Source organism: Pelodiscus sinensis, chromosome 24, assembly GCF_052426305.1.
Source record: "Pelodiscus sinensis isolate ZL-2025 chromosome 24, ASM5242630v1, whole genome shotgun sequence".
NCBI classification, from domain to species: Eukaryota; Metazoa; Chordata; order Testudines; family Trionychidae; genus Pelodiscus; species Pelodiscus sinensis.
In genome coordinates this window covers 20,561,696-20,574,617 of record NC_143075.1, presented here as the reverse complement: position 1 = coordinate 20,574,617, position 12,922 = coordinate 20,561,696, and the positions used below count along the sequence as shown (strand labels likewise).

Here is a 12,922-nt window from a genome sequence, read left to right as displayed (position 1 = left end):
TTAGATCATTGTTTTCCCCAAGATAACGTTTCTCTTGCCTCCCATTCTCTCAGCTGGGACTAAGTGCTGACCTTTAAACAGCTGATTGCAGCAAGCAGCATTCTGCTTGTTTCACAACCTGCCCCTCCAATCCCCAAGCAGAGATCCTGGAGGTGGGATTACATCTGCCTCCAGCTAATCACATCCAATAGTGGAGAGCAAAGGGTGGGACGCTTTGTCCATGCCTTTTAATCTGATCATGCTGGCTCAGCTGTTGGAAGCAGAGCAGCACAAGGAAGGATACGGTCATGTCCCAACAGAGAACCCTCCGGCTGTCCTCACAGCTGCACACTAGCACTGTCTATGTGCTGGGCACAGAAATCTCTCTCGACATACGTGGGTAAGAAACGTGAGTGTTAGGCGCGGGCGGTTCACTGAGCTGCTCAACTTCCTCCCATCGCTTTTAATCTCTGGGATCTGTACTGGCATCAGCTTGAAATGGATCCTGGACCATGTGGGTCCCTGGAGGAAGGCAGGGGGCACCGTGATGGCCAAAGTAACTCGGAATGAACTCAGCAGGAAATATGATGCGGTGTGTTAGAAAATCATACGCTAGGGCAGGGGATGGTCAATTATTTTTGTCAGATTTTGTGGCTGAGGGTCAGGCACGGTGCAGCAAAAATAATCCTTATCAAAAGAATGCTACTAATAATTTCTTAAAAAGATGTCAGGGTCTATTCAAAAGCATCTGCCAGTCTGGGTTTGGCTCTTGAGTACCCACAGATCAGCCTGTGAACTGCTACATGGACGTGGTAAGGGGCAACTTCTGCTGGTGTGTGTGTGTGTCAACGAGCAGATCCTGCACAGGTGCAAGGTGGCATGGCTGCCCTGAAATCAGTAGGCTCTTGATGCTCTATCCCAGCTGGGATGCTGTGCGGGGAGGAACTGCTTGGCTGCAGAATTCTGATGGTTTTTGGCTGCCCGGGGTGCTTGGCTTCTCTCCTTGGTTGCAGCAGTGGTGCGGAGGCCGAGGTTCAGGGAGGGGAGACTTTGCTCCAGTTCTCTGGGATGTACAGGAGACCCTTGCAATTGGCAGAATTGCTGGTGGTGGTTCCGTGTATTGGAGGGGATCTCCTGTCCCTGTGTGTGTGTGGGGGGGGGGGAGCAGAGGCAGGTGGTGGGAGCTGGGAACTCACTGTGGGGGCTGCGACTGGCAACAGTTTCCTGTAATGCAGCTTCCTTCTCCAAGCTCCCCGCTCTGTCTGGAGCAGGGAAATTCACGGGGTTAATTTACTGACCCACCAGGGATGCAGGAGAAAGTTCAGAGGCAGGATGGTTAAGTGACTTGCTCAGCAGACGGGAGGCGCAGTCAGGCATTGCACGGGGAACTCGTGGGCCCCTCCTGCAGGTACGGTCCCAGGGGCTGGAGGCAGCTGTGCAGCTGACACAGGGAAGCAGCTTCTTCCAGGGAGCTCTTTACCATCACCTTGGATTGTACATCAGGGGGCTCTCTCTTAGTATATGTATGTACAGCACCTTGCACAACAGGGTGCCGATCCCAGACTGGGGCCTCTGCTGCTACTGTAATACAAATACTTAACTAACCTGAGTCCGCAGCATCTCTAGCAGCACCATCTTTTATTACGGGCTTCTGGGGCGGGGAAGGAAAGGGGACGCGTCCCCGGTTTGGTACCGGTGCTGGAGGGAAGGAGAATGGGGTGAGATCAGAGGGCGGCATGCCAGGGTCAGCTCCCAGGAGCGAGACTGGCCTGTCATTCTCGGCTGCCCTTTGGTGTCCCTCCCTCTTCTCCCCAGCGCTCTGAACATCTGTAGCCGCATCTGCAGCCCAATGCCAGCTTGCGCTTGGGCTGCAGAGTCCCTGTGCGAGGCAGCTGCGTTTGTCTCCGGCCCAAGGGAAACAGACCGACGTGGAATCGCTTCGGGGGTGCTTGCTTGTTGGCAGGGAGCAGGTGACCTGGGGTACCCCAGAGATGAAGGAAAAGCCTCTGGCTGCTCTCGTTCATAGACTCATAGACTTAGACTTTAAGGTCAGAAGGGACCATTATGATCATCTAGTCTGACCCCCTGCACAGTGCAGGCCACAGAATCTCACCCACCCCTCCTAGAATAATCCTCTCACCTATCTCTCAGATATTGAAGCCTTCAAATACTTTGAAGACCCCACGATGCAGAGAATCCTCCCGCTGTGATCTGCGCCCCACGCTACAGAGGAAGGCGAAAAACCTCCAGGTCCTCTGCCAATCTACTCTGGAGGAAAATTCCTTTGCAACCCCAAATATGGCGATCAGCTAAACCCCGAGCATGTGGGCAAGACTCACCAGCCAGACACCCAGAAAGTTCTCTATAGTAACTCCTATCATCCCTCCATTGACCTATTTCCCACTGATAAGGAATGGTCAATTAGTTACCAAGATCATGTTCTCATCAAACCATCCCCTTCATAAACCCATCTAGTTTATGCCAGATAGATCTTTTGCCCCCACTACTTCCCTTGGAAGGCCGTTCCAGAACCTCACTCCTCTAATGGTTAGAAACCTTCATCTAATCTCAAGTCTAAACTTCCATTGCCTGGCGGGAAGCCAGAAGTGGAACAGCTAAGTGCCCGGGGCAACTTCTTGCTGCTACTTGCTCCCAACCGAGGGCCCCCCCAGCTCCCCCGCCTCATGCAGTGCTCTAAGGCCAGCGCTCTGCTTCTGCCTGGCTCCAGGGATGGATACAGCTGCCAGGTGCCAGCTCAGTCGAAGGCCCTTGGGCCTTACCTCAACACTAACAGACGCCCCACGGAAACCGGGCCTGGCCCACCTCTGCGTTGATGTGGTTCAGAGTTAGCGGAGCGACGCAGACGGGTTCGACTCAATGCAGCACTTGTCAGTTGCGCCCTGCGCTACTCTCGCTTCTAACAGCCGTACCGCACGGTCTGCTCTGGAACCAGAAACCCCCAAGTCGGGGAGGGGTGTTCCCTGCTTTGCCCCGGGCGGCGTTCTCTCCTGCCCAGCCGCAGACGGCCCGTGGCCACTAGACAAACCATTGTGCGACATCCAAGGAGACCAGATTTTGTGGATTTCTACCCCCGTGAAGTGGAGACCTGCAAGTAACCATCCCACCAGCTGGAATTCTGGGAAGGGAATAAAAATCCCCAGCAGGAAGAAACTGGGGCTTTATGGCGTTTGGATTCAGAGGGGGCAACGAGCTGGGGATACCCAGTTCTAGGTTAGCCCTGGAGGACTTACAGAACTTGCATATTACAGCAGCTTGCCAGGGCTTCTGACCCGGGGGTGGGGGAACGGGGCAATTGCTCCTAGGGGCCTAGGTGACTTAAAAGGGCTCCTATAGCAGCTCCTATAGCAATGAAGGTGGCGGCTGGCAGTTCCCTGCCACTGGGGCAGTTTAAATCCGTAGTGGTGCAGCAGTGGGGGGGGGGGGGAGGGGGAGCCCGTGGCCTCCCGTGGCTCCCTGCTGCTTTTAAACTGCAGTAGCAGCGGTGGTCTGTGTGTGCTGCGTGCCCCATCCAGCGGCCACCTGTGGGCCAGCTCCACGTGGCATGGATCAGGCCACACCGAAGGGCAGGTTGGGGGAGGTTAGCCCCAGCCCTGCCCCTTCTGAGGGACGGAGCCTGCTCCCCCACCTTGCCCAGGGGCCTGGTAGCTTTTATGGGCAGCCTGTAGCTTCCATCACCTCTTCAGACCTCAGACAGGCACTCGCTGGTCGGTGGATGTTTGTCGTAGTTACAGGGTTAAAGGACTCGTGTGTCTTTCTTAATTAATAGATCGTCACATTGTTCGGTATGGGGTTGGTTACCAGTGTTGCCTTTGCAGTAGCGACTAAGGTGCAGCTGATTTGGGGTAAATCAGAGGTGGGGAACCTTTTCGGGTCGGGGGCCACTGACCCACAGAAGAATCAGCTGGGGGGGGCTGCACACAAGTGAGAAGCAAATGACAGGGTCCCTGACTAAGGGGGAGACAGACACTCCCCACATTCCATTCCCACGCCAGAGCCGGAGGGGGGGGAGCAGACTAATAGATTTTGTGTGCTCCAGCGAACGGGGGGCGGGGGGGTTAGAGCACCACTGCAGACTTCCCAGTGCTGGGGGAGGGGGCAGGCCCTGAGGCTGGGGGGCTGAATCCAGGCAAGCTCAGAGGTTCCCCACCCCTGGGCTAAATAATTGGTGTTTTAGAATTGAATATTGTGGGGGGGGGGGGAGGCTTCGGGGGAGGTGTAAGGGATCAAGATAGAAAGCAGTGCCCAAGAGGACTCGCTGTGACTCTGACAAAGCTGTTTAATGCCGGAGGAGTTCACACTTGCTTGGTGAAATCTACGTATAGCACTCCCTGCCAGTTCCTGCTGCGTGCCCTGCTTAACAGACTGCCGGAATTAGCCCTCCTGCTCCGCAGCTTCTCCAGACAGCTTGGCAGTCCCTGTTTCAAAGCCAGGTCAAAGAAGATTAGAAGTTGTTAGCATCGTCACAGGCTGGCTAAGTGGGTTGTCTTCCTCCCAGTGCCTGATCCAGAGCGGATAAAAGCCTTCTACTGCTCTCACGTAGTGGAGTTGCTCCGTGAGCTCCTGTGGCAGAGACCTGTCTTAGAGCGCCATATGTGGGGTTCAGTCTCCACAGGCACCTTTTTTTGCGGGGGAGGGGTCATTACACATCTGGCAGCTGTTTGCTGAACTATTTGAAGGGAGCAGTTTTGGTACAGGTTGCACCTGCCTGGTGCGGCACCCTCGGGCCCTGACTGCTCCTGGAGGAGGGATTTTGCTGGCCAGGAGATGTCATTTCTAACCAAGGGATGCTGTTAAGATGAAAGCTTTGTACCGTTCATCTCAGGTGCTTTACCTATTTGTTTTTCTTTCTTTAATAAAGGGCTGAAAGGATTTTAATGGTGTGTTTCCCATGGTTTTAAGCAGGCCTAAGTCTCTGTCTCTCAAACCAGCACCCAGCCTGGCTGGGACAGACCCTGGTCCGCAACAGCCGGGTCCCTCTTACCCGTGTAACCAATAGAATTTTGATTGGTTACATGGGTAACCTTTTTGACATCCCTAGTACCAAACCCCAAGCCTTGTCTAATGTTGGGCAGTTCCTAGGGGATGTTAGCGCCTCTGGCTCATGTATTCCCTCTCTAGAAATACAACCGCTCCCTCAGAGAGGGTTCAGCATCTCCGGACCATGGCTTCCTCATAGCTCTCTGTGCTGCAGTTGTTCACTCCCCTCAGGCAGCTCGGTGGCGTGACACGCAGAAGGGGGCAAGCAATGCCCAGGGTTTGAGGTGCTTTTGGGTTTCCTTTCCCCTGAGCTACCTGGCAGTTGCACAGTTGGGAAGCAGATGGTCTCCTGGAGGCCAGGCCTGATGGTGTCCAGAACCAGTCCAAGAAGAGATGTCCCATCTATAGGACGGATGGGGGCAACCACCCTGGGTCCCGCACTTTGGGGAGGGCCCTGTGCTTCAGGGAGAGAGGGTTGGGGGGGGAGGGCTGATGCCAGCAGCAGAGTGACCTGGCTCCAGCCTACCACGTTCCACTCTGCCCCACCGACCCCCAGCCTCCCTTGGGGGAGGGGACAGAAGCCAGAAGGAGGCAGGGCGGGGGCAGAACATTGGGGGAAAGGGTGGAGCAGTGGTGGGAAGAGGCAAGGGCTTGGGGAAAGGGGTGGAGCGGGGCAGCTTGGGGCTGGGTCACGCACTGCTGCCAGCACTGTACCTCCCACTAGCCCTTCAGGCCGTCTAGGACCCTGCAGCCCCTGAAGTGCAGGGCCTGGGATGGTTGCCCTGGTGCATCCTGTGGACGGGGCGGCTCTGAAATAAAAGCTGGGCCCACGTTTCTGAATATTGGTGGATCGTGGGCACCACAGGCCTGTATAACTTCCCGCCTATAGACAGACTGTTTTGTAGCTAGCTCAGAGAATGGCCCCCGGGTGTCACGGATTCGTACGATCTACTGAGGGCTCTTCAGGGTTCAGAGGGAGGGGGGCAGGGAGCACCACTGAGTCAGGGTGGGGGGGGCACCAACTCACAGGAAAATCAGTCGAGGGCCATATACAAGTGAGAAGGGGGGGAAACACCTTCACTGAGGCAGCCCCTGACTGTGAAGGAGAAAGATTCCCCTTGCGCCCCAGAGCTTCAGGGGGGCCCTGGCTAGTAGCTATTGTGTGTCCCAGCCCTGGGGGAGCCCCGAGCCAGGCAAGTCAGGGGCCACATCCCACCCCGGGGCGTTAGGTTCCCCACCCGTGCTGTAAATGCAGAGGGTTGCTTAGTGGAGCAGACTCTGCGAGGCCAGGAGCAGACTGGGCCCGACAGGACAGCCAAACGGAGGGGCTCCAGCCGCCGCCACTGCAGAATGCACCCAGTGAGAGCTGAGGGAATCGCCGGTTTGTGTGTTCAGTCCCCCAGCCAAGAGATCTCCCCTGAAACCCCTTTCGTTCCAAACTGAAAGGAAACTGTTGCCTTGGTGTTTTGGTCTTGCTGAAACAAAGCAACTGAAAAAACACCCTCGTTTCTTTGGGGAGAAGGAAACCTTTCGAAAGGCTGGTTTTGAAGTGGCATTTTGCTCAGAAAATATCAATTTGAAAGGACCCCCATGTCTTTAAAAAAAAAAAAAAATCAAAACCAAACATGTCTAAACAATTCCAAGCAACCTGGTTTATTTAAAAACAATATGGTTCATTCAGAAAATGCTGAAAGGAACTTCTGACTTTTTTTAATTTGGAAAAAAAACTATTTACTGAATTTGTCCTAGATTGGCAAATAATTTTGATTGCCCCAAAGCTGCATTTTTTTGGGGGCACACTTACTTTTGGACAGGTCAGTCTACACCCAATCTCCTTGCTTGTATGCGTGTGAATACATCAATGTTTCTGAAACCTGCCATCAGTGTTTCTGCCTTTTTTTTTTTTTTTTAATTTATTTTGGTGGGTTTCTTTGTGGGTTTCTCCCCTGCCCCCCACCGCCCTTTAAAGCATGAGCTCCCAGAGTCTCATTGAGAATTTCATGAGAACTTTTTTCATGAACATCCCTAACAGCTCACAGACCAGGTATTAACAAATAAGAGCCCTACCAACAGTCCCTCTAATTTTTTTCATCCATGTGCATAATAAATTTTATGTGCACCGAGGTATGTGTGACTGTGCACCACCTGTAGAAACACATGCAGCTGGCTATGGGCGCTCTGAAAATCAGCTGGGTGGCATTTGAATCTCTCCTGGGTGGCTTCCCAAACGCCCAGTTTACAGGGAATGCTGAGCCCCACCTGTATTTTATTTGAATCTTATAATTTTCATGAGGGGTGGTTTTTTTTGTTTTGTTTTGTTTTGTTTTGTTTTCCCCCAGCACTGGGGGTTGGCAGCACTATGGCTAGAAGCATCGTGTCCCAAAGAAGAGCAGGACACTGACTGGAAAAGACCCAGAGCAGGGGTTGGGGAGCTACATTCCTTACCTGCCAGACTCGATTCCATCCCTGCCTCTCCCTTTGTCTTTAATCATCTTTGTGCACCACCCCATTGGGAGTCTTAATAACAGTTAATACCCAGGAGACGAAGCTGTTGCTGCAGGATGGGGAAAGCTTTGGCAATCCTCATCTACGTGCACAGCTACTTAGAGGGCAGGTTTTGTGATGTGATCTCTTGTTTGTTCTGTGCCTGGTTAACCCTGAGCTGGTACCTCCGTGCTGGCTGCCAGGAGGATGGACAAGCAGTGGGCTCACCGGTGTGGCCAGGAATCTCAGTCCAAAGCCTCCCCCATGGAACCAACCTTCATTGCTAATCCCAGGGCTGGCAGAAACCTCAGGAGTCATCAAGTCCAACCCCCTGCCCAAAGCAGGACCAACCCAACTCAATCATCCCAGCCAGGGCTTTGTCAAGCTGGGACTTAAAAATCTCTAGGGATGGAGATTCCAACCCCTCCCCAGGGAACCCATCCCAGTGTTTCACCCCCCTCCTAAGGAAATAGTTTTTCCTAATGTCTAACTTAAGCCTCCCCCCTGCATCTTGAGACCATTGCTCCTTGTTCTGCCATCTGCCACCACTGAGAACAGCCTCTCTCCATCCTCTTTGGAACCCCCCTTCAAGGAGTTGAAGGCTGCTCTCAAATCCCCCCTCACTCTTCTCTTTTGCAGACTAAACAAGCCCAAATCCCTCAGCCTCTCCTCCTAAGTCATGCAGCATGAACTGGCAGGAAGAGAACAGCTGCAACAACCAGCCAGACTCTGTCCTCAAGGAAAACCCCTTCTAACAAGGAGGCAGTCCCTCCTTTGCTGGGAGACCCACTGGAAACAGGCACATGTGCTGAGACCGTGCTGGCCTGTGCCATCTCGGTGTTTCCTTGTACGCCCCTGTCTGTATCATGCATTGGTTTGTAAGCCTCTTGGGGCAGAGGTTGTCTTTTTGTCCTGGTTTGTGCAGTGCCGAGTGCAATAAGGTTCTGATCCATGTCTTTGGCTCCTAGGGGCTGTGTTTAGTGCCCTGCAAATCTGCGGATACCACTTTATATCTGTGGGTAGCCGCATCTGCAAAAGGGAGCAGTGGATATCTGCCTTGACATCTGCAGATGTGGATACAGATTGGCTGTGTCTACACTGGCCGCTTGAATTTCCGGAAAAGCACTGACGATCTAATGTAAAATCATCAGTGCTTTTCTGGAAAAACTATGCTGCTCCCATTCGGGCAAAAGTCTTTTTCCGAAAGACTTTTGCCCGAAAGGGCCAGTGTAGACAGCATAGTTCTGTTTTCTGCAAAAAAGCCCCGATGGTGAAAATGGCGATCGGGGCTTTTTTGTGGGAAAGCGCATCTAGATTGGCCACGGACGCTTTTCCGCAAAAAGTGTTTTTCCGGAAAAGCATCCTGGCAATCTAGACGTGCTTTTCCGGAAATGCTTTTAACAGAAAACTTTTCCGTTAAAAGCATTTCTGGAAAATCATGCCAGTGTAGACGTAGCCTGAGTGTCTCCACAGGGCTCTGGCGATGGTCGCACGCACACTAAAAGGGGAAGCAACCAGCTTCCCAGGCTGAGATTGACTCAAGCCCATGAGCTGTGGGAACAGAATCTGATGCTCCCAAGGCATCCTCCCTGCACTGTTCCCTGGAAAGCCGAGCTGCCTCTAACCACTCGTTCCCTAGGAGCCATAGGCTCGTGTCCCCCATGCGCTGTCTGCTGAGGTGAGGAGGCTGTGCAAGGAGCACCGTGCCTTGGGACTGCGTGTCTCCTTCCTGACCCTGCTCTGCCAAATCGCAGCATAAGCTGGGGCCTGCCAGCCCGACAGGTTCCTCCATCCGGGGAGGAGGGCTGGGAAAAGCATGTTCTCTCTGCTTTACTGAGAGCTGAACTCCACCTGTTTGGCAAGAGCTGCTTTCCTGGGTTGGCGGCTGGCTGGGTGTGACTGGCGTGTGCACAGCTGCCCGGAGGGATCCTTGCTCTAACCACAGAGACGGTGCGAAGGCCGTGACTCGTGAGCAATGGTGCCGACAGCCATCCTGCCCCCCCACCCTCCGAGCAAGATGTGGAGGAGGCCGGCTTAGTGCCCCGGAAGAGGGCGGGGCTGTGGATGGAAGGGGTGGGGCCAGCTGCTGTCACTGCCTTTGAATGACTGGGCCCCAGGGCAACTGCCCACTTGGCGCCCCCTCCCCTTGTCGACAGGCCTGGTCATTGGAGTTAACAGAAGAGGTGGATTCTTAAGGATGAGTTCGGGTTGCCAGGGGTCCTCTGTCCTGGGCAGCTGAAAGGGGCCGTTCCGAGGTCACTGGCTAGCAAGGGCTGAAGGCCGGCATCTGCCTGAATGCGGAGCGGTCTCTCTCCACATGGACTGGATTGTCCCTGCTGTCCCCCAGAACTCCCCTGCTTTAGGGCTCGTCGCCCAGGGCCTGATGAAATACAGCTTCGAGTACGCCAGGCGCTGACCCCCAGCTCTGCTCTAGGCCTGCCACGTCCTGTCCTCTCCACTGAGCCTGTCACCCCCATGCTTCCCCCCTCCAGTGTCTCCCACTGAGAAAGAGCTGATCCCAGTGGGCAGGAGGAAAAGGAGAAGGCAGCGCTGAGCGGTGGGGCTGCCTGTGGGCGGGATGTGCTGAGAGCGGTGGCGGGGAGATGATCAGGGCTGGTGACAACTGTTGCTCTTGGGCAATGCGCATTGGTAAATTCTGGCTCCTTCTCAGGCTTGGTTGGCCACCCCGACCTAGAAGATAAGGCGTTAAGTAATAGCATGGAGTTGTCAAGAACAAATCCTCTCCAACCAACCGAATTGCTTTCCTTGACAGGAGCATAAGCCTGGTGGCTGGGGGAAGTGGTAGATGCGGTTTATCTTGACTTTAGCAAAGCATTTGATCCTGTCTCGCGTGACCTTCTTGTTAACCAACCAGGGAACATGCAACCTAGATGGAGTCTCTCTACAGTGGGTGCATAACTGGTTGAAAAATCATTCTCAGCGATAGGCCTGCTGCTGGGGTGGGGTAGTGGGGAGGGGCAACGGCCTGAGGGCCCAGGGCTCCTGGCTGCTGCTTTGCTCCTGTGGCAGCAGCCGTGCCTGGAGTCCCAGGCCCTTTAAATCACCGCCGGAGCCCTGAGCAGCGTGGTGTGGGCGACTCTAAAGGCAGGGAGCAGAGCATGGTGCATTCTGGGTAGCACTGAGGACTGATGGCCCCAGATCTTCCCCTCCCACCCAAGGCTTTGCCCCTTCCAGAAACACGGCGCCCCTCCCCCTAACCCAGGGGCCCAGCATGACTGTCGACTCCCCTACAGTTATGCTGGCCCCGGGGCACCAGAGAGTAGCTATTAATGACTCAGTCATGCTGGAAGGGTGTACCACAAAGGGTCCTGCCAAGACCCGTTCTGGTCAATGATTTCGATGACGTCTCGATGAGTACACTGATAAAGTTTGCGGTTGATGCCACTCTGGGCGGGGTTGCGAGTGCATGAGAGGGCAGGATTAAAATTCAAAGTAATGTTGAGAAATTGGAGACCTGGTTTGAAGTAAACAGGACGAACTTCATTAAGGGCAGATGCAAAGTACTCCAGTTAGAAAGGAACAATCCACTGCACACAGACGCAATTTGAAATGACTGCTTAGGATGGAGTGCTGTGGAAAGGGCAGGGCTGGACCGAGCCATTCCAGCACCCCGGGCAGACAGTTGAATTGCACCCCGGAATGGGGGAGGGCGCATGCGCGGCCCCACACCTGCACCGGCGCATGGGGGAGGATGTATGTGTGGCCCCACCCACGCCCGGCGCATGGGGGAGGGTGCACAGAGCTGGCAGCGGCACGGCGCATCGGCTCAGCCCGGCCCAGCTACCACCTCTGGCGCGCAGCCCAGGGCCGCACATGGCAGGCCGAGCCTGGCCGTGGAGGGCCCCACAACCATGGGGGGAAGTGCGCTGCTGGCCGGTGCTGCAGGGGTTAACGCAGCCCTCGCCCCGGGCGGCCGCTGCAGGGTCGCAACTGGGAGCTGCTATAGCCATGATCTGGGAGCCAGACATGTAGCGCCTGATGGCAGCTATAAGGGGTGCTGCACGTCCCTTACAGATGCCATCAGTTGCCCCCCATTGGTTGGCACCTTGGGCAGCTGCCCGGATAGCCCAGGCCTTAATCCGGTCCTGGGAAAGAGATCTGGGGGTTCTACCAGATCACAAGCTAAATATGAGTCAACAGGGTGACACTGGGGCAAAAAAGCAAATGTGAACTTGGAATGTGTTTGCAGAAGTGTTATGAGCAAGACACAAGATATTCTTCTGGTCTACTCTGTGTCAACCTGAGTATTGTGTCCAGTTCTGGGCACCGTTTCGGGAAAATGTGGACAAATTGGAAACAGTCCAGAAAGGAGCAACAAAATGAGTGATGGTCTAAAAAAGAACGAAAAACGTAACAGTTTCATAGTACATAAAATAGTACCAGGAGGGAGAAAATGTGTTGTTCTTCACCTCTGAGGTTAGGACAGGAAGCAATGGGCTTAGATTGCAGCGAGGGGAGTTTAGGTTGGACGTTTGGAAAAGAAAATTCCTAACAGGTTGGTTAAGCTCTGGAATAAATTGTCTAGAGAGGTTGTGGAATTTCCTTCACTGGATATTTTTAAGAGCAGGTTAGACAAAAACCAGCCAGGGAAATATTTGGTCCTGCCAGGAGCGCAGGGGACTGGACTAAATGACCTTTCAAGGTCCCTTATTCTATGATACATAGACTTGTAACAGAGGCAGCAAGCTCTCGTAATCTGTGTTGGAAGAATGATCCACTTGGCCTTCGTATTCCAAGATCTCAGCTATCCCTGCCCACACCAAAGTACTGAATACTATTGGCTCCCCTCCCACATGTCTGCTCTTGAAGTACAAACTCTGGCAGTTTACAACAGGATCTGCCGGGGTGTCACTGACTCTGCCCACAGCCTTTGCATTTACTGTGGAATTCCCTCGCCTTAGAACAGGCGCTGTCAGGTGGCCAGTGGAGCTGTCTGACTCTGTAGCATCTTTATGGAGCTGAACTAGGGAGTGGATGGGATTTCCAGCTGCGACGGTAACTGAATGTTCTTCCTCTGCCTCAGATCAGCCCCGAAGGATGCTACATCGTTCAATGTCCGTGGCACCCCTGGTGTTGACATCTATATTGTCCACAACCCTCAGGTTGCCAAGGTACCAACGTGTGTGCCCAGATGGCCCCTAGATGATGAGGTGGAGGTGATGGTGACTATGAAGGCCCCGAGCAAAGACATCAATGATCATAAGGTGCGTTTGGAAGGCGAGAAACAACCTTGGGAGAAACACAAGGGCAGACTTCCATGAGTGCGGGCGCTGCTGTTTGGAAGCCCCGGCTGGACCAGGCCAAAGGGTGTTGGAAGTTGATGAACAAAGATGCTCAGGCCTGGCCAAAGAGTTTGCAGGGCTCAAAGCGGCATGTTGTGGTTAGCTTCACCGCATGGCCGGACGGCTTCCAGCCAGGGCAGCAAGCGAGCAGCTGGGCA

General features: G+C 54.1%; 1 protein-coding gene across 2 annotated transcripts in view; it reads left to right on the top strand.

The window, feature by feature from the left end:
• The first annotated feature begins 170 nt into the window (after nt 1-170).
• LOC102458579 (protein-arginine deiminase type-3-like) overlaps nt 171-12,922 on the top strand; it is a 37,849-nt gene continuing 25,097 nt past the window's right edge. Inside the window, exons 1-2 of one of the 2 annotated variants that reach the window (XM_014569565.4) lie at nt 171-379; nt 12,506-12,686. In XM_014569565.4, coding sequence (XP_014425051.3) covers nt 288-379; nt 12,506-12,686 — 273 coding nt within the window. In that variant the 5' untranslated portion in view covers nt 171-287. The remainder of the gene's footprint in view (nt 380-12,505; nt 12,687-12,922) is intronic. The other variant, XM_025180687.3, reaches the window with a different exon arrangement.